This window comes from Xiphophorus couchianus, chromosome 14, assembly GCF_001444195.1.
Source record: "Xiphophorus couchianus chromosome 14, X_couchianus-1.0, whole genome shotgun sequence".
In the NCBI taxonomy this organism is placed as follows: domain Eukaryota; kingdom Metazoa; phylum Chordata; class Actinopteri; order Cyprinodontiformes; family Poeciliidae; genus Xiphophorus; species Xiphophorus couchianus.
Window position 1 is genome coordinate 2,978,340 of NC_040241.1, and position 21,592 is coordinate 2,999,931.

Here is a 21,592-nt window from a genome sequence, read left to right on the forward strand (position 1 = left end):
CTTTAAGAATGTTTCACTATTTCATTGTTGCTTGTTCACGTTGTCTGTTGTTAAATACATAAATAAGTTCATATTACTTAATCAACTTAATCAAGTTGTATATGACCTCTTCCTCCCATCAGCAAAAACGGTTTAAGTAACAAAAAAACTCCTCCCACTCCCTGTCGTCATTAATTCCAGCCGAGTCGGTCACCGGTCTACTGTTAAGGAATGTTCCCACTCTCTCTCATCAATGAGTGGGTAACATGGAGTACGAGAGTCGGTCAGTGTGAGTGAAATTGTAACTGACACGGAAACAAACCAATGAATTGTGTTAGGATGTGAATCGTCTTCAGTTATTGGTCCCACTCAGAGACCAACCCTTATTTGCTGAGCCAATAACTGATAAAGATGATTGATTGACGAACATTTTAACCAATTAGAAACCCGTGTTTTCTTTTGGGCAGGTTCTCGGGTGAAGGGGTGGGGTGTCCGAGGTCATTCAGACCCTCTTCGACTCACTCTATCAGCGTGTGTTTGAGGGGTCGGGCGGCTGGTGAGGAATAGTCGCCGGGCGGTTGCACATTTCAGACGGAATTTGAGAAAGACACACCGCCGAAAAATTACACCAGAGGCTGAAGAAACCACCCCCGGTGACGACTTCTGTGAAATATCTCAATGCAGCGTCTGCGCCACACGTCCAACTAACAGAACGCAACCCGGCTACCAGACACTAGCCAAGCTAGCTTCAACCCTGAAAACTGACGGCGTCTGGCTTGTGATAGCTAGCCTCCCAGCTAATTATCCAGCAGCTAACATCATTTAGCGTGCTTCTCCTCGCGCAAGTCGAAACTACAGCAACCGCTCGCGTTGGAGCCGTTTAGCTCGCGAGCTCTGAATCCCACATTTGGACAAAAACAAATAACGGTCCCCCCTCCACACACTCCTTCCTAAACTAAACTGCCTGCCAGGGGGGGACAGCATCTGCGTTGCTTGTTGTGACACCCATCACACCCATCTCCCCCAACCCCTTCACCTCTGCCCCCTCCACCTTTTTTCTTCTTCTTCTCCTCCACCCGAAACACTGGAAATCCAGAAGCTGTCGGAGAGCGGCGAAGGGCCGGTGGTGAGGCTGGGGGTGGGAACGGCTCCGGACTCGCAGGGAGTCGCAACGGTTACGGACGCCAAGCACAGCCGTGGGGATCTATCGAAAAGCATGGACGGACTGGCCGTGGAGGTTCGCGGCTCGAACGGGGCCTTCTACAAGGTAAACTGCTTGCAGTGGTTGTTTACTGTTGTCCCACCTTAAAGTTTTGTTTCATGGAAAGGCTGCTTTGTTTTCCCCTCCTCCCGAGAGATAAGCTAGCACAGTGTTTCTCAGCTAACGTTAGCGAGGAGGAGGAGGAGCAGATGTGTTCCATTCCGGATAACCGCTAGCTGGACTTAGCTGAGAAGCTAAGTACACTTGTCATCAGCATGCATGGTTCATGTCTATTCTTTATGAGCAAATGGTACTATAAATTAATGATATTTAAGAAAAAAGTCCCCATACATTGAGAAAACACGGGATGAAGGCATTTAAACCCGTAGCAAGCTAATAAAAATCAGCCAGCTGTTGTGCAGCTCCTGTAAGAATATATTTGTGGTCTGACTCCCAGTGAAAAAATCAGCCCTGAGGAGGAACAGTTGCTATACAGATAGACTTTCTGTTTCATTTCTGTGTAAGCCACTGTTGCTGCTATTCACTTGAGATAAAAATCTAATTGAATATCAAACTTGGTTTCTCCGTAAATTATGTACATTTTACGTTGTAAGAGCACACAGTAGGCATTCTGACCCACATGGCTCTTCTCTTGAAGCCTTCAGCTGCTCTGCCAGCCCACACCACGGTTTAAGCAACCATCCTATATTTACTCCCACGTTGCTTCACCTGTTGTTTTTGTTTTACAGGGTGACAGGTTTGACTCTGACGTGGTCGAACACTTTTCAAAACCATTTGCTGTCCTTATTCCGCCGCTTTCCTTCGTTGCATTTAATTTCTCGCTCTGTGTGTGGGGTTCCAGCTCTGTAGAATTCAGCAGGCGTAAGATAAACTAATAATGAAGACCCCGACTTCTTCAGGATCAACTCTTAGGCTTCCCATACGAGGGAAGTGAGTTGGCACAATTTGGGTTATTTGTCCAGGATGAAGGTTGTAGAGCTTGTGGCTTTAATCAACCACATGGTTGCTGACTTCATGATGAAGACTTCCACTCCTTTCCATGAGTCACGTAATGTCAGGAGAGCTTGACTTTGCTTTGCCCTGTGGCATTTTTGAAACAGATTAATTTTGAAGGCAAATTAACTTCTGTACTTGTCTTAAACATACATTTGGTCCACTGCCTAGACATTACTATTTGGCTGTTTTAGTTTGTGTTTTTTTGTTTGTTTTTTTTAATCAGCTGATCATGATTTCCTGTTCCTGTTTCAGATCAGAGTCCTTTAACATTAACACATGGTCCCAATCAGGACACTGGCAATGTAATCTGTTTATAATAAATTAACTGTACATTTGACCATTTGGTGATTCTGTCCCAACTTACTCATAAAGACTTTCTGGAAATGGCACAATCTGCTTTTCCTGGTGATGATGGATATTTTGTCCTTTCTGTAATTTCTGCAGGACAGCCTCAATATGCTGCTTCAACTTCAGGTTAACCTAAATAATATTAGCTAATAAGATAATAAGATTGTAAAATGTTCATAGTTTTACTAGGGATGCACCGATTTAATTGTCCCTGATTTTCTTAATTTGGGGTGATCTGCGATTGGCCGATATTGACATGAGAAACCGATCTTATCTAGCTTTGCAAAAGTCACGTCTGGGTTTCCCCGGTTAGTAACAGTCACCCCACTTTTACCATCTTAGCTATTTAGTCTCTATATTCAGTGTCTTTATTGGCCTAAATCAGAATCGGCAGGTCAGGGTTTTTAATTATTTGTAACCAGCCAGAAAACTGCAGTTGGTGCACCTCTGGCTTTAACATTTGTTTCTATCTACTCTCTAAAATGCTGCTGTATTCTGCAATAAGCTCTCGTGTTGCCCCTGGCGATGTTTTCATTCAGTATCTGAAGTGCTAAGCTAACATTAGCATGTTGCTCTCTGTTTTCACGTGGCTCATTGATAATAAATATCGCAACATTTCCAGTTAATCATTTGTGAATGTGAAGACTTATGATTTAGTTCTGTTCCTAGGGATACCATCAGGCCATGTGACACAAATGGAGTTAGAGCTGCAACAGCCAATACAATCTCTCTTTTACCTTCAGCTACGCTGCTAAGGGTGAAAAAAGATTTGTTGTGAGGAAAAACTGGGATCATTCAATCAGAAAAACATTTTCATGAGCTGCAATTCTGTTGTCCAACACATCTGCATTAAAATAAACCACATCTTTCAGAGGCTGGCTCCAGAAAAAGCAGTTGTTTCTATGATACGTCTCACAAAAACAGACATCCCCATTTTAAACAGCCGTCCTTATCTCCCTCTGGTCCCATTAGAGATAAAACAGACAGTAAACTACCCAAAATACCTCAGATGCACTGTAAAAAAAAACAAAAAAACTTTTTCATCTTCTGCTGTCACTCAAGTAGCACAGCGTCTCTGTAGTTGGCCTTTTCAAAAACACCTGAAATCTGTTGAGGGGATGTTTGGGGGGTGGGGTGGGGGGGGTACTGGGGAACCGACAGCTGCAGCTCCAAAACATAAAGTGGCAGCAAAGAGATGGATGTTTAAATGATTCAGCGTCGACAAATGCTTTTTCTTAAGTCTTAAGTTTGTAATTCATCTCTTTTAAAATATGTTGGTGAAAAGCTGTTGGAAGAAGTGCTGAATTCTGCATTGTTTCACTGATGAATGTTTCTGCTGTGTGGTTCAGAATAAGAATCAGTAGATTCACGACTTACGGCTGCTTCTCACTGGAACTGCATCCACACCTGCAGCTTCTGTCAGCTGACCAGGTTTTCCTAATGCAATAAGCAAATCAATCATTTTTATTTGCACGATTTGTCATTTTTCTCTTTCTACCAAAAACTGGATAAGTCTTTAGTCTGCTGATTTGATTTTATTAACACTTTTGTTTTGAGACTTCATAATTTATTTTAATTGTTGTTTCTGTTGTTTTTATTTATTTAGAATATTTAAAAATGTCTTCCAGTTCCAGTGTTAAATGTTCAATAGAACTTAAAGTTTATTGACCTTTGAGAATGTGTTCTTGAATGATTATGCCAAATGGTCTCAAAACAATAATTTTATCGTTTATTGCAATAACTTTGGGGGCAATGTCAAGCAGAATTTGTTATGGTGACAGTAGGTCCACGACTACAGGCCTAACCACACAGATGTGTTAGAACTGTACATGAATGATGTTTTGTGATTAGAAAAATGAATACATATGACTCCAGGTTATTCAATTACAAAAAAAAAAACTTTATAGACCCCAAAACGAAATGAAATGTTATAACTCTTATCATCAAAGTATCTTCAAAGAGTTGTGGTGACCCTGCGACCAGGAATCTCTGTGAATCTCCACTAGCAGTCAGTCTGGCAGTGAATCTGATAAGGCCTCTGACTGAAGACTGTAGCCGTATGAGAGTCTCATGACATAACGGCACATTTGGTCATCAGAGACTATTTCACAGTGATATGTCCTGGATGACATCATCAGATGTCCTGGATGACGTCATCATTTGCTTTAGCAGTTCTTCTTTAAACCTCTGCCTGGCTCAGGAGTTGACAACCTTTACAACCCCAAAATCATTGTCCAAACAAAATTGGACTTTTTGTCCAAACAAACGAACAAAAAAAGCTTAAATAAAGATTTTAAGAAAATAATATAATTTGCTTTTTCATGAAAAATAAATAAAATATTTCCTTTTGATTTTAGGGTTTAAAATAAAGAAAATCATCAAAATGTCCAAATATGCATAATTCAGCTTAGTTGTCATTCTCTATTAGCAAGAATGTAGCGACAGCGGCGAGGAACGCTCCCCTATAACCAGAAGAAACCTCCAGCAGAACCAGAGCGTCCATCTGCCTCTGATTGGCTGTCATATGAGCAACAGAGGAATCTCCCACCGTCCCCCCTCTCCAAACACCTCCAAACAGCTCATTTTTCACCCCTAGAAAAAGTCCGGAATGACCCAACCAAAACCGTCCTCACCAGTATTCCCTGCTTCCCACTGAAGTGGGATCTTCTGAGCCTTTAGTCCCATTTATGGTAGCGTCACTCTAGGCCCCTTCCACCTGTTTCTACCCAGTGGTTGATGTGACAGATTTGTGAATCATATATTTTTGTACGCTTTTTCTTTCTCAAAACTACTCAGGGAATTTGACACAAGCCATTTAGGCAGCAGACGAACAGTCAGACGAAGAGAGCCGAGTCGTTTTCATCCCGTTAGTGAGAGGAAATTTTCTCTGCTGTCGGTCGTCACTTTCACCCGACGCTGAATTCACAGCCAGAGAACGGTGTCAGCAGCAACGTGCTGCCTTGGCTGCCTATCAGGGCCCAAGATGCTCTGTTTCAGAAGCAGTCACACTGTTGGCCTGAAAGCCAGCTGTCAGCATGCACAAATCTAACGCACTCAGTCCAGATCCTTATGTTTCTACAGCATGTGTGATGATAAAATCTTTTTTTTTTCTTCTCTTTTCTGTGTTTTTCTTCAGGGTTTTATCAAAGATGTCCATGAAGACTCACTCACTATTGTATTTGAAAACAAGTAAGTGTGAGGTTTCTGTTGTTCTGTCTACATGTATTAAGTAATTGGTTAATAAATTTGGTGGTTTCTGAAATTTTTTCCTTTTTGTCATGTTACAAGGAATGATTGTCTTCTGCCTTTAAAGCAGCATTACAATTCTAATTCTTAGACATTTGTACTGAAATACAGATTCATTGCATAACTCTGCTCCAGTAACGCTCACTTAAATGCACCAATAACTCCACAGGCTTTGTCCAACATGTAAATTCAACACAACTATAATTTGTTCAGGCAGTGCGATAAGGAGGATAATAACTAATGAGAAATTAATAATAAACTGACAAATAAACTGACTACTTTGATCAAACGTATATAAACTGCAATAAACCTTTCAAATGGTTCAGAAAGTGCAATTAGGAATTCTAAATATAATGTAAGATAAATAAGAAAGTTTGATGTCACTCAGAGCACAAAGCATAGAATTAGGCTGAATAGATTTGCCTTAATGCATCGGGCACATTGTCACTGATACCCCATCTAGAATTTTTTTTTCCAACATTGGGACAGATACAGATGTTATTACATCAGTGCATCTCTAGTTGCATCAGACTTTGATGTATTTATTAGAAAAAAGATTTTTCATCATAAAGTGAAGTCAGTTCTAAGCTCTATTACACTTTCTCCTCTACAGGCTAAAGTTTATGCCTGTTTTCTTTTCACAGTTGCTCAGTTTCAGCCTAACAGGAAGGAGAGTATTCCTAAACATCACTTTTCAACTTTGCCACAGATTCTCAACTGTACTCCGGTCTGCACTTTGACTAGGACATTCTAACATTGACATGCTTGGATGTGCTGTAGTAAACCATCAGCTCTCAGCATGGTGCAGGGATGATTGGGTGACTTCTTGAGGCATTTAAGGATCTGAATTTAAATATAGACTTGACTTTTTTGCATATTTGTATTTGTTTAAAAAGAAGCAGTGTTTGTGTTAATAAACACATGTATAATGAAAATTGTAGTTGTAACATGACAAAATTTAAAAAAAGAATCCCCAACGGATATGAATGCCTTAGCAAGGAACTGTAGTCTAAATAAAAGCTCAAAGGAAAGTAAGTTGGAAATCCGATGACTGTAACAAGACTTTGCTTTAGGCCTTTAAAATGTCCCTCTTCAGCACCCGTGCCTGGGACGCAGCTGTCCGTACGTGTCTTGGAACAGGTCATTTTAAAACCTTCCTTCTCTTCTCGTCTCTGTCCCGACCACACTGCTGCCACAACTTTCTTTCCTCCTGAACCCACCTACTGCCCCCCCAAACCTCCAGGCTTCCCTTTGGTCCCTCATGGCTGAGTGTAGATCGTGTGGCTCTCCTAAAAATAGTGATCCATGGTATGTGAGATAGGAGGGGGGGGGGAGAGAGAGTGGTACTACCATGCCCACTCTCAGTTTTGGGACAGTTCCCAGCCTGACTTCTTGTCCTTCTACTCTCTCTGAGCACATGGAGGTGTTGGAGACGTTTCCTGGGAGAAATTTTAAAGGCATTTTAGTTGCTTAAAAATGATGGATTAAAAAGTGATCCAGATCAGAGGCTCTACACGAATGAGCTAGATTTCAGTGTGGTCTCCTATCTGTAATATTGGGGTGCACCAATAAATCGGCCCAGATTTTCTTCATTTTTGCACATCGGGTGACACTTGAATGAGAAACTGTTCTTATCCACCTCTTAGAAAGTCTGAAAATCAGCCACTGTCCTCTTTTGCTCTGCCAAAAGCGGTTGGCTGACGAACCGGCCAACAAGGTCATGTCTGCACATGTGCGATCAACAGTACTCACCCAACTTAGTAGCTTTGTTGCTTAATTTAGAAATTTTTCAGACAAAAAAAAAAATTGGTATCAGCCAAAATCGGATTCTGCTTTTTAAAGATCAGGAATCGGCCGGAAAACTGCATTCGGTGAATCTTTAGCTTTAATATCTGATTCGAAGGATTTACCCGTCACCATATTCTGAAATAAACTCATGTTCAGCCTCTGCTGATGATTCAAACTCTGAAGTGCTAGGCTAACTAACATGTCTGTTTTTATATTGGTGATAGATATAATATTACAATCATTGGTGAACGTCATAAATTTAAAGGCTCATGTTTCAGCTGATCTATGTCCAGTTCTGTTGCTAGGGATACCATCAGATCATGTGACACAGAACGACTTAGAGCTGCAACAGCCAATGCAATCTGTGTTTATTTTCAGACAAAAAAAAAAAAGAAAGTGGCATTGGACAAAATCGGAATCAGCAGGTCTGGTATTTTACAGATCTGTGATCGGTCAGAAAACTGCAACCAGTGCACCGCTACCGTATAGGACACCTATAAAAATGTTATTTGGTCAAATCAAAGATTATCTTAATGTTGTACAACAAAGACAATTTATTACAGCAGACCAAGATAAGATTACTGACAACATTTGAAGTTTTAATGAGCAATCTTTGCAATCAGGACGTTAAATGGCTGAAACAGACGGTATTTAATATGAACTGTGTTAAAACTGTTTGTCTCGTCGTGTTCAAGCTGGCAGCCTGAGAGACAGCTGCCGTTCAGCGACGTGCGGCTGCCTCCTCCAGCCGACTACCACAAAGACATCGGCGAAGGCGAGGAGGTGGAGGTGAGAACTGCTGCGCTGCTCCGTTCTAGCCCAGGTCTCACACCTGGACTTCCTGCTGAACTAACGCTCCTGTGGTCTCCGCAGGTCTACTCCAGGGCCAACGAGCAGGAGCCGTGCGGGTGGTGGTTAGCACGGGTCAGGATGATGAAGGGGGAGGTAGGTGGCTGGATACTGGGAGAATAAAATAACCCGCAGACAACAAAAGAATTCACTGTCATTGTCGCCATCATCTGTTTGAAACAAAGCTAAAAGAAAGTTGTGTGGAGGTAAAAAGTATATAAACACTTCCTGCTTCCATTTGACTTAAAAGAAAGCATCAAAGCCAGATGTTGTTAATCGAACGCTGTTGAATAATTAATGAATTAAACCAGCTGTATAAAAGCCAGATTTTTATCAGTTTTCTGCTCGGTGTCATGAGAGTGACTCTGTGTTTACACAATGCCAGGCTGGAACAACACCAACGACACAAACCCCCTGTAGTCTGTGTTGTTTCAGTATTATTTAAACATATTACACTGCCTGGGTTACTGCTGTCAAGACACAAAACCCAGTGCTAATTTAAATGTAACGCACACAATAGAAATAACTGAAGGTACCCAGAATATAAATGAGCTGAGCCATAACTCTGACTGTGAGGTTTACAGGATCTGCTTGGATCCTTTGAATGTGTGGAATATGAATCAACTGGCCTTTTTTTTTAGGGTTGTCATAATAATAAAACTTCAAACTCCATATTGATACTAAGAAAAATACTTTTTTCTTTTTTTAAATGGCTCAGGATTCTTTCTAACATAGTTAGAATATGCCAAAAATATAATTACAATATGGCAACATTTTAGCCTTCTTAATTAGGCCAAATACCAATAAGAATTTAGCTGTTATTTATAAAAATGTAAAATTAAAAAATCTCACTTCCTTTGTTTGACAAAACAGTAGAACACTTTCTGAAAGTATTTTGATTCAGTTCTGCAATGATTTCATTTTATCATAGCTGCTTATCTTTAGCATGTGCTTCCATTAGCCAATTATCTGCTGATAGAAATAAATTATACTATCTGGCATTTCCCTGCGTTAATTCGTACTGCAGTAGAACGGAGCGCTGTGGGATGTGGAGCTTTGAGTCTCTGTTATGGCAGTGTTGCTGCTGAAGGAAATGCAACAATTTGGCAAATGTAAGCGGGACCGTTTGTATCGATGTCTACGCAAATGAGTGTCTTTGAACCGAGATGTCGATTCGTTTGCCCGCCGTAGCCTCAGGCTGGTGAATTTGTGACAATAGGTTGAGAGAAGGTGAAGAAGTAACTTAGATTAATCTGCAAACAGTTAAAAATTAAGTTTGAAGTCCATCATCAGGGCTTTTATTCAGAGTGGAAAACCTCAGCTTGCCTGATTTAGCTTCACCTTTGTTAAATTAATCAATTTAAACCCTAAAGGCCAGATAGTTTAATAATACCTTAAAAAAATCAGAATCGTAGAGTTTAGTAACTGGATGCTTAACTACAAAATTCACCCTAGTACCTCTTAGGTTTAATTGGCTAATCTTGACTATAGCTTTGATGGTTTGAAATTACACTAATTTCAGTAATCATCATAAAACCTCAATCAGTCCAAGTCTTTTAACCGAGCAGCAGTCTGAATAGTAGGAGATAAAACTCTAACCGCCTGATCCTGGGGATCTTTTTGTATTTCTTCTTAAACTAAAACAACTAAACAATACTCCCTATAACTGTTATAAATGTCTGTTGTGCTGTTTCAGTTTTACGTAATCGAATACGCAGCTTGCGATGCCACATACAACGAGATTGTCACGTCGGAGCGCATCAGGCCTCTGAACCCCAACAGCCCCGCCTCTCGAAACACGTTCCACAAGATGACCATCCCCGTCCCGGAAGACCTGAGGGACATGTGAGTCCGCCTTTGTCCAGCTTTATTGTGATGCTGAGATTTCTCAGCAGCTTTCTGCAGATCTCAAGCAGTGCTGTTAAGGTGTGTCTGTCTTGTTTTTGTCAGATGTGCAAGTGATGACATTCACAAAGACTTCAGAAAAGCTATCGGAGCCAACTGCATCTTCTACAGCGCTCAAACACATGATCTCATTGTCCTGGTTAGGAAATTCCAAAATTCCTTTAAGTTAGATAATTGTTAGATCTCATATTGATCTGTTTTGTTTTTTTTACCCCCCACAAGTCTACAAATGACACAACGGTAAAGCGTGCAACACTCCTGAGTGACATGCATTTCCGCAGCATCCGCACCAAGCTCATCCTAATGTCCCGCAACGAAGAAGCCACCAAACATTTGGAGGTAAAATGTTCATCAGCAAATATTCATTGGTTTTATTTCACAAATGTTGTCCCTGTTGGCCTAAGATTTCATCTTCAGGATGGTAACAATGTGGTTCTCAGTAGTTATTTGCATAAAATACTTCCAGAGGGCTTACACAGGGTTAGCTAAGGGGCTCCCCGTGGTCGGGCCGACATACCGAGTCTGTTCTCATTGTCGCAGTTGGGCGATGAAAATCCCATCATTTGTTCTCTGCTTCATGTCCATCACCCCTTCAACTTTTTGCCCCGTCTCCATGCGACCCTGTTGAGTGATTGGTCTGAATTTTGTGGATGTGCTTATTTAGCCAGGCCAAACTATTCAACTTCCAGAAGCTTTTCTTTTTTTGAGCCAGAGAACGTTTAGGAAGTACATACTGAAACCTTAAAATCCCTCTGCCTGGTTCTAGTTTGATGCAGAGAACGTTCCTCTGACGCCTTCTGTTCTTTTTTTTATTTATTTTTTTAATTTCTTTTAACCAATAAAATGGAAAAATGAGATGATGTTTTCCAGCTCATCCATCATTATTTCCTCCTCTGAACTCGTGTAATAGTTGATCCTCTCACCATGATCGCTGTGTTTACTGTAGGCAACTGCTGTGAACCACACTCAGCAAAACCCCAGGAGCGGTTTCACTGGAGCTCAGCTCAGGAGGTCTTGACCCCTGAATTTCAAGCAGGCCTTACATTTAGTCACAGGTCAAATTGACCTGTTCCTGTCATCTGGGGCTGAAAAACCTAAAACGTTCTTTTTACACTTTGCTGGTTCCAAGAATATGAACCAGTTTCCAAATTCCTTCAGGTCAAAGATGGTGATTTTTAGAGTGCCCATATAAATCAGCTAGCCTAAAAACTGACCCGATTTTCTTAACTTTGGGAGATCGGTGATCAGGTGAAGCTTACATCAGAAAACGATCTCATTCACAGGTCTTAACTGTGTCCCCTAGAGAGGGCACTGGCAGACTACTGTTAACATGCCCCCAGCGTGTTAGCAGTAGTCCACCCCAACTGTTGCTGAGTCATTGTAAATAACTTTTCACACACAAAAAAAATTGTAATCAGCTTTTAAACATTGGTTATCAGGCAGATCGCTGCAATCAGTGCACCCACAAGGAAAGGAAAACACAAGGACTTTCAGCCATATTGCCTCTGGGGTCAGTGGCTGAGCTGATGAGCAGAACACCAGCGTAAAATGAACCAGTGAGACACGAACCTGTCCACTTTTAGTCTTCCTGATGTTGCTCGTGTTTGGGTTCCCTTTCTTAGACCAGTAAGCAGCTAGCAGCAGCGTACCAGGAAGAGGTCCGAGTCAGAGAGGACCTGATGGGCCTTGCCATTGGTTCCCACGGTGCCAACATCCAGCAGGCCAGGAAGGTGCCTGGAGTGACGGCCATCGAGCTTGAGGAGGAGAGCTGTACCTTCAGGATCTACGGAGAGGTGAGCGCCCCACTGAGGTTGCTACTGTTAGCTGCAGCTCCCTGAATGCTCTCTGATGCTGGACTTGTGCTGTGTTCCAGACTCCTGAAGCTGTGAAGCAGGCGAGAGAATATCTGGAGTTCAAAGAAGATTACTTCCAGGTTCCCAGGAACCTTGTAGGTGAGTGTAGCAGCTTTACCTTCCTATCATTTGATGGCTTAAGACGTAGTGGTATAGGATTAGTTTTATCTGTTGTGATGATTGCAGGTTGTCTGTTTTTAATCCTGTGCGAATTGGCGAAGTCAGTAATTTAAGAAAAAGTTCCCCTGCTGTGTTTTGCTGAACTCCGAGGTCCTGTAATAACACTAATCACTTCTTGTTTTAGGTGCTGTGTAGTTGGACTGATTATGCCAGTATTTTCATACTTTGCTATTTTTTATAATACTAACTGCTTCAATAGAACCTTCCTGCCGACAGTAACTCTGAAAATTTTGATTTAATATAAGTTACAACAGCATTTAATCTCCCTTTGGGATCAATAAAATATTTTTGAATTTGAATCAAAATAGTGGCTCCCATCAAGTATTGCACTGTGCGGTAAGACTGGTTTACCTCTGTAATACAGCTGGCTGGCACACTGAGCTGTGGCTGCAGCCGGAAAAATAGTTTGAACATCGACTCCTGTCATTCCTCAAGTCGACTGGAAAGAGCTCGTTAACATCATATGTAGGAGATATCTGTGAATTTCAGCGACATCTCAGGCTTCTGTGGTCCCCTACGGATGCACCACATAAAAAGCAGACGTTGTGGAGTGATTTATGTATTACATGGCGTCCCACGCGAATATGGCTTTTGACGCCGTTTGCTTCCGTTTCCTTCCAGGCAAAGTAATCGGAAAGAACGGCAAAGTCATCCAGGAGATAGTGGACAAGTCGGGCGTGGTCCGCGTCCGGATCGAGGGAGACAACGACAAAAAGCTTCCCCGGGAGGAGGTAGGCAGGCAGGGGGCTGGCAGAGACGACACTGCCAGCAGCAAAGAGGTGAATTCTCCGTTCGGCTCGTCTCTCTGACACCCACATCATTCCTTCTGCTTTGCTGCTCCACGCTGCATCTTTGTTCCTCCTCCCCTGTCAGTAGTGCTTCCGCTTTAACAGCTCTCAACACACAGCTAACTGTATTTCTAGTGTGTGGCTCTCATGTTGTGTTGCTATTAGTTGATGGATTGACATGTTTCTGTTTTTTGTTTTCAACACCGTGATTAAACCCTGAACTTGTCATTTGTGCTTCATTAGGGCATGGTTCCCTTTGTGTTTGTTGGCACTAAGGAAAACATCAGCAATGCTCAGGCCTTGTTGGAGTACCATGTGTCCTACCTGCAGGTTGGTTCATCCAGTTTCTCTCTCTTAAATACAGTAGATGAAGAAACTCTGTATGTTCCAAAGCTAACCTCAATCAATGTGAACATATGCTGTGAAACATGGAGGTGGCAGCATATTACTGTGGGGATGCTGTTATTCAGAAAACTTGGAAGAAATCTTTAAACGAACCTAAATCACCCAATGACTATCAGCAGAGGGTTTTCCACAAATTGGTAGAATAAAGATGAAATATTACCAGAAGAAAGTCGTAAAATTACTATCAAAGTTATTTTGAAAGCCAAGTTGTGATATTTACAATGAGACGTGAGCAGCTGGTCTAGTCTGCGTGGTTTCCATCAGAATAGACACTGCAGTTTGTGCAATTGCTTCAAACTGCTGCTGATGACGATCAGATTTGGATGTGTTGGAAAAATTAAGTATGTCCAATTTGTAAAACCAACAGCAAACTATTGACTTCACAAGATGCTCAACATTCCTCATTTTAATGTTTACATTTTTTGTGTGGGAGTTATTATAAAATGACTACTTAATACTTCTAACATTACGACTCTCTTCTTGTATCTTTAGAATCTTATTTTATCAATAATAATTGACATTTTGCAAAATGTTATGTTTATTGCTTATGTCATAGTTGACTGATTTTATAATGTAAAACACTTAGGACTGCCTTGTTGCTGAAATGTGCAACACAAATAAACTTGACTTAATATGACTTTATTCTGGTAATATTGACTTTTATTGCGTCTTTATCCGAGTAATATGACTTTGTTGCTTAACTTTATTCTTGTAATCTTATGACATTTTTGTCATATGACTATTCTTGTTACGACCTCATTCTTGAATTGTTTTGACTTCATTCTTTATTGATAAATCACATGACTTTATTCTTGTGTACTTATGACAATTATACCGATATGACTTAATATATCGGATATCTATATAGGCCTAAATTTTCAAATGGGTGCATTCCTTGTTTTTGTATCTGAGTTTGCAGCAGGGAGTTTACTTCTTTCACTCTGACTGCGTTCCTGTACTAGTCCGTTATTAGTGAGCCTGCAGGCCCCTCACCTGTCTCCTGCCGGCCTGAATCCTCAGGAGGGAAGCTGCTGATAGTCTTGTTTTGGCCTTACCTCATGAGCTTTTATAAATAGCTCCTCTCTGTGGGGCCGGCTACAGGGTGCTCTAGGGTGTAGGTTACAGGCCATCCGGACCCTCAGCTTCCAAAGATAACTCCCAAGCCCCCCTGCCCTGCCTCGTTTCCCCCTCGCCTCCCGCAAGGATCCAGCTGTCATTGGTGGAGTCAGCTGTCACACTCCCGTTAGAGAACTGCTGCCACTTCCTTCTGCCTTCAGGTCCAGAAAGTATTTCTGTAGTGACAGACACAATGATGTTGTTTCTAGAGTGTTTGTTCTGCTCTAAGGAGTAAAACAGTTCTCATTCAGACTTATTAAAGACTTGGAAACAGTCATCTGTGTATAAATATTTTTGCATTACTGCCACCTACTGGGGATTATGAGAAAATGTAAAGAAATAAACAACTAGTCTGTTTTTGGGGGGGGGGGGGTTTACAGATGAGATTTATTAAAAACAAATAAAGTGGTAATTTAAAAAAAGAGAGGCTTAACTTATTTTACCTTCTGCATGTATTTGAATATGTTCAGCAAATACCACATAGGTTGATAACAGCTTGTTCTGCAGGAGGTGGAGCAGCTGCGCCTCGAGCGCCTCCAGATTGACGAGCAGCTCCGTCAGATCGGGGTGGGATACCGTGTGGCCCCCAGCCGGCCCGCTGGGCCCGGCGGCGACCGGGAGAAAGGTTACATGACGGACGAGAGCAGCAACTCTCTCCACGCATCTCGTACGTACGGCGGGCGTGGCCGAGGACGAAGACCCTCCAATACCCAGTACTCTGGATACGGTGAGACGGAAGGAACAAAAACGCTTCAACTGGATATGATGCAACAGTTTTTCCCCCCTAGATTTACAGCTGATTATTTATACAAAAAATATATATATATTTTTTTTAAATGTTTGATTTTTGTTCCCAGGCACAAACTCCGAACTGTCAAATGCTTCCGAGTCGGAGGACGTCAACGACCGCGACCTGAGGCCCCGTGGCATCGGTGGGGACGAGAGAGGCTCCAGACGGGGAGGCAGGGGCCGAGGTGCAAACTCGGGACGGGGGCGCGGGGGCCCCGCAGCCAAGCCCTCCAACTCAATTAGCTCAGGTGTGTTACATTTCATTGTTCTTTTCAGGGCAATCGACCTGGTAACTCTGCTGTAGCTGCAGAGCCAAGGCTCATGTGGAAGAAATCTGACTTTATGGAACAGAACCATTGTCAAAACAATGCAAAATGTACAGACCCATTCAATAAATTAGAATATTATTGAAAAGTTCATTTATTTTAGGAACTTTAACACTAAATGAAACATGTTAAATAGACTAATTACACACAGAAAGCCTTTATTTCTGTTCTGATTTTTTGTTTACATTTAATTGAAACAGCAAATTTAAAATTAAAATATTAATTAAAACCAGACCAATAAAAAAAATTTCAAAAGAAATGTAGCCATTATGTTTAATGTAGGTTGCAATTGGTTAAAATGTACTTTTAATCGGATGAATATTATCAGAATTCATATTATTTATTCAATATGATTGTACTAGGTTTGGAAGAAAACCAGTTGGAAGCTGAAAAACACTTGAGACCGTGCTGGAGGCTCAATGACCATAAATACACAGACAGGTTTAGATGGGAGCATTTATACTGGCCAAAGTCCAGCTCTAAATCTAATTGGCAATGGATGTCCACAGATTTTGGACATAAAACAGATGTTTACAGATGTAATCCAGTCTGATTAACCTTCAGCTGTTTTACAAAGTATGGGCCCAAACTGGAATGCTTGGATGTTCAGAGCTGGAAGAGAGATACAGGATTTTATTTTCTCTCCAATTTGTCCAAAATTTTTAAAAAATTTTTTTCCGATTTCACAATCAGGTGCTAGTATGCCTAAATATATAAAATAAATAACTGTAATAAAAGAAATGACTTTGAAGATTATGTATGTTTATGTAATAATAATTACACTTTGAATAATTTGTGTGATCATATGTGTGATTAGTAGGAGTGCACCGATCTTTAAAAAAAACCTAACCTGTCAATTCTGATTCTGTCAGACCTTTTTTTTTTCTTTTTTTTTTTTTTTTTACGTGTGTGTGAAAAGTCAGTTGGCGGTTATGCAGAAGATGGATTTTCATTTCATACACTATTTATTGAATTAATTTAGTAGACAAATGATAAAAATATTGAGTCATATTTCTGATCTTGTCAGTTCTGAGGGATCCAGACAGCAACCCGTACGCTCTGCTGGAGGGAGAGGGCGAGCTTGCAGACGCCGACCTCAGTGAGGGCACAGTGGGGGACCGCCACAGACGCTCCCGCCGGCGCCGTAACGACCAGGAGCCCAGCGTGATGGACGCCGCCACAGAGTCGGACAATCAGGCCGGCCCCAGTGAGAACGGACTAGGTGAGAACCACCCAGTGTGTTGCAAACAGCTGAAAGTTAAACTTCTCCAGAACTTAATCAGTTTTTTTCCGATTTGATGATTAGACGAAGAAGCTCGACCTCAGCGCCGCAACCGAAGCCGCCGGCGCCGTAACCGTGGCAGCCGGCCAGAGGGAGGGTCTGCCAGTCGTGACAGGCAGCCGGGAGAAAGTGGTGAGCAGCAGCGCTCTCTGGGGAATCAACACACACTCCCTCTGAGTGCTCCAGCTAACAGTTTGATGTTTCTTAGTGACCGTAGCCGACTACATATCCCGTCCTGAGTCCCAGAGCCGACAGAACCTGCCTCAGAAGGAGAACCACTCTGGACCTGAACCCAAGGTAAACACACAGACACACCAATCAGAGTGCTGGGACTCAATTTCAATCTTTTGTTAAGCTATGAGCTCCTGATTCCAGCTTTTCTTTAGGACAAAATAAGAAGAGAAATTGTTCAAAACATTTTCATGTCATCCATCCATTTATTATTTATACCAAGCTCAATAGTGACATCACATCGCTGTAAGTACATTTTTTTATATAGCAACATCCACAGATTAAAATCACAAAGTGCTTCACAGATAAAATAAGCTAAAAATAGCAGTTGCTATAAAACATGATTTACCATTTTTAAATAAATGCAAAATTATCTGTAGTTATCTTACATTTGTCTTAATGGAAGTTCACCCTCTCAAGAGCAATAAACTTTAGTTTTGTACAGAAGACTGCACACTGTGACAGGGAGGCATTTTAAATTTATGGCGCCGGCTCAGCTGGCTGCCTGCAGATGCAGCTCCCGTCGTGTGTGTGTTAATCTGTGCATAAAAAATTCTTGCTGTAACTGCGAAATAATTTCCCTGCTGGGATGAATAAAGTAATTCTTCTTCTTCTTCTTCTTCTTCTTCTAAATATCAAAATTAAAACACAACTAAAACCAATAAGTAAAAACCACACACAACCAAAACCATAAATATAATGGCTTATGAAGGTTCTCTAAGCAAAATTGTCCTTCAATAAATATTAATCGGAATGGAAATGATTGAGCTCATTTTAATTCATGTGATTAATTGCTTACTGTACAACTGCGTATCAGAGTTGTTGTATATAGAATTATTTTCTGGCAAAAAAAATCACAAATTTTGAGATTAATCCCAGAAATTTTCACAAAATAACTGGAAAATTTTGAGTCAAATTTTTGACTTTTGAAACTTGGGTAAGTTCAGAATTTTCTGACTGAAATGTACTTAGTTTTTTCTATCCACAATGGCCCCGACATGCCATCATTGACAGGTTTAATTATGAGTTTATTGCAAATTTGACTAGCTTCACCTGCAGATGGCAGTATTTCTTCTGCTACGCCACTATAGTGATCTCACTGATTTCAAAACCAGCCTACTTTGAGTGTTCTTCCTACAGTAATTTCCACGTCAAGCGGCATTGTTAGCACTATAAACGATGCCTCCACGTCACATTTTTGAGTTTCTGACTGGTCAGGAACTGATGAGGGCTGACCAAGCTGAAAATCTTCTGTCTCTGGTCAACTCTGGCTGATTTGTTGTTGCATTTCTAACAGAGAGCTTCCAAGATCGTTTGGCGCTGAATCTCAACATTTCTCTCCCCTTCACAGGAGAATGGAACCAGTGCAAAGAAGGAGGAGCGAACTCCCTCAAAGCGTTCTCCTAACAAAGAGACGCCGACTTTGGTCAATGGGGTCTCATAAGGAGACGAGCCCCCACTCCCTCGCGAACCCAAGTCTCAAGCAAGACTCCATGGCAAACTGTGTCCCTGCTTGCATTAACTTAAACCTTAAGAGATGAAAAGTACCTGACAAAATACCTGAGTTCATACTATGAGATGGAAAAAGTATTAAAAAAACACAAAAAAAAAAACAAAAAAAGAAAACCGACAAACGCATCTACTTAAAACCACACGTTAACGGTGTATGCTATCCTATCTATCAGTACTTAGTGCTTATTTAAAAACTCAACTAGCTTGCCAAAAGAGAGCTGGTGCATATTTCTCAAGATACTGAAAACACAAACAGGACAAGACTTTTTTTTTTTTTTAACAGTTGACTTTCTTTGTATCCTTTTTGTTTAATGTTAATTCTGTTCATTGTTTATCACTGGTTTGGACTGGGCTGTTGCTCTCTCCACCAAAAAAAAAAAAATCGGACGTGTCTCGGTGTTAACAGAACCGACGAGAGATGTGAACCGCAGTCGTGCGAGCAGACAGTCCTGTAGTTCATGCGAAGCAGTGTTCACGTAGAGCAAAGATGGACAGATCGGAATATTGATAGACATTGTGCCTTGAATTTGGAAAAAAAAGAAATAAAAACTTAAGTTTTTCCATGAAGTTTGGTTTTGTTTCCTGAGAAGACGGTAACAAGAGGGGGAAGTTCTGCTAGTTTTATTTTTTATTTAAAATTTGGTTTGATGGATGGAACAGAAGGGGAGTGATCTAGAATCAGAAAATGGCTGACCAGTGTAAAAGAGTGGGAGGGGTAAACAAAGTCTGGTGCCAAATACAAAATCCTAACGGCGCTTGTCCTCATTCCGTGTATAATGGGGGCGGTGGGGCAGAGCGTTCAGACCCGTTAGTGCGCACGAGTGAAGGGATTTGGCAACGATAAAACTAAACCACGAGGGTTGACGTAACGAAGCAAAGTGCTGAGGGGATGTCGTGTTCCCCCTCTTGCCTATAGATCTTTCAACGGTCCAGGGTTGAGTCCAGACAGGCACACTTGAACTGTAGATTTAAATTTACAAAGAAAACTACACAGTGCCTCTTTCTCTGTGTCGGAGGGGCAGCGGCAACTTCAGCCTCTGCTGATTTCAACCACTGCAGTGGACGGCTCCGGAAGCACCGGGGGGGTGGGCTTCTAATGGGAGGGCGTGGAGGGCCGAGAGACTGCAGACTGTGGGACAGGGACGAGAGCCACATGGGACACAGTTACACATACACACACAGAGCACCAGGGGGCGCACAGATCAATGCGGTTTACGGGAGAAAAAAGAAGGAAGATGTCTGTCCTGTAGAGGGCAGTAGGGTTGGGTGGAAGGGACTGGAAACCTGAGTGGCTCTCTGCTCATGTTGTTACTGTTGTCTTGGTTACAGCGCTCCGTTCTTACTTTTTTTTGTTGCTATTTCCACATCTTTAGAAAAATCTGAAATAAAACATTGAAGTGAAATCAACCTCTCCTGTGGAAATGAGCTCTGATTTCTTTGTCTTGTGAGTTTGCAGTCTATTTTTCTACCTTGCATGGCATTTAGTTACTGAGTGGTGCCTGTCTAGTGCATGAGGAAAGGGTATTAATCTTTTTTTATTATTATTATTTTAAAGTCATTGTTTAACAAGCTAGAATTGCTGCTAATCTACCCACTGAATGTCCATCTAATGTAGAAACTCTGCCTTTGGAGGAGAACTTTATTTGTGACTAAATCAACTTTTCATTTCTACCCTTGGGTCCATCTTTGATTCTTATTCAGTAGATGCTAGTCAGGGAAAGAACTTGTCCCTTTACTCATGACTCTCACGAAGTATTACAAACCCAAGGGCAACAAGGTGCATGTCAAGCAAGCATTCTCATGACCAAAGGTTTGGAGAGACACCTGACAGGGTATGCAGTTGGTTGATTTGAGACCACCCCTTCCCTCCCTCCTCCATGCTGCTGTTGTAGATTTCTGCCCAACCATTTTGTTTTTAGAGAAAGAACGAGCATTCAAGTGTTTGGACCTTGTTTCAGTTGCATGTATGAGTGGATGTGTATTTGCCTTCTTACCTCATTCTGTTGACTGCTGTATTCTCTAATGTATCTGTAATCCCCACGTTGAGTTGACAGAGTGCCTGCTGTGTGTGTGAGTGTGTGCGTGTGTGTGTTTGTGGATGCTAGGTGTACTTGTTGACTCCTCACTGTCAGATTTATGTCTCTGGTTTTCTCACTCATGTTCTGATGGCAATAAAGGACTTTTCATTGTTTGATATATCTTTTTTTGCAGCAGGTTATTGTCGGCATGTTTATATTTCAAACAAGAAGTTGCATACACTGACTAAAAAGTCACCAAGCTTTTTGTCACTGGCTGAAATTAAACCAGATCAACATTCTCCCTTTTGAGGTTAATTAAAGTGGCCAAAATTATTTCTATTTACTCAATGCTACAATAATGAAAATATGGCAGATCAATTTGTCATCAAAATCAGGTTCACATACAGAATGATTTAAACAATGAGGGAAAGCCCAGATGACTATGTCATGGCTTTGGGAACTTCTGATAGGTTAAGCAACACATTTGAGTTAAATGGCGGATGTATTTGAAGGTCACACATCAAATGCACTGCTTAATGGTTTGAAACTATGGGAAGGTCAAAAGAAATCAGCCAAGGTATCGAGAAGAGAATTCTGGAGTTGCACGAGTCTGGTTCATTCTTGGGAACAATTTCCTTGAAGGTGCCACATTCATCTATTTTGGTCCGAAATGTACAAATCGACCCCAGAACAAAAGCTGAAGACTCTGGATGAAGCTGGTAAGGTTGTATCCACAGTGAAACATGCTCTCTACCACCA

At 41.4% G+C, this 21,592-nt stretch overlaps 1 protein-coding gene across 2 annotated transcripts; it reads left to right on the forward strand.

The window, feature by feature from the left end:
• Positions 1-484: 484 nt before the first annotated feature.
• On the forward strand, positions 485-21,006 carry fxr2 (FMR1 autosomal homolog 2). Of its 2 annotated transcripts, none has more exons than XM_028038420.1 (17): positions 485-1,246; positions 5,682-5,734; positions 8,275-8,368; positions 8,453-8,524; positions 10,125-10,273; positions 10,379-10,472; positions 10,556-10,672; positions 11,956-12,126; positions 12,207-12,285; positions 12,988-13,145; positions 13,398-13,484; positions 15,183-15,402; positions 15,533-15,712; positions 16,818-17,012; positions 17,097-17,204; positions 17,281-17,369; positions 18,655-21,006. In XM_028038420.1, exons 1-17 carry the CDS (start codon positions 1,196-1,198, stop codon positions 18,745-18,747), a joined length of 2,010 nt encoding a protein of 669 aa, XP_027894221.1. In that variant the 5' UTR covers positions 485-1,195; the 3' UTR covers positions 18,748-21,006. The 2 variants fall into 2 exon arrangements, with proteins under 2 accessions (XP_027894221.1, XP_027894222.1); XM_028038421.1 differs by having other exon boundaries at positions 12,988-13,097.
• Positions 21,007-21,592: the final 586 nt, after the last annotated feature.

Bases quoted from the DNA above. Each gene is read 5' to 3' on its own strand.
- fxr2 (XM_028038420.1), top strand. From the start codon at position 1,196: ATGGACGGACTGGCCGTGGAGGTTCGCGGCTCGAACGGGGCCTTCTAC. The intron at 10,673-11,955 runs GTAAAATGTTCA...TCCCTTTCTTAG, and splicing joins AAGCCACCAAACATTTGGAG to ACCAGTAAGCAGCTAGCAGC. The intron at 13,485-15,182 runs GTTGGTTCATCC...CTTGTTCTGCAG, and splicing joins ACCATGTGTCCTACCTGCAG to GAGGTGGAGCAGCTGCGCCT.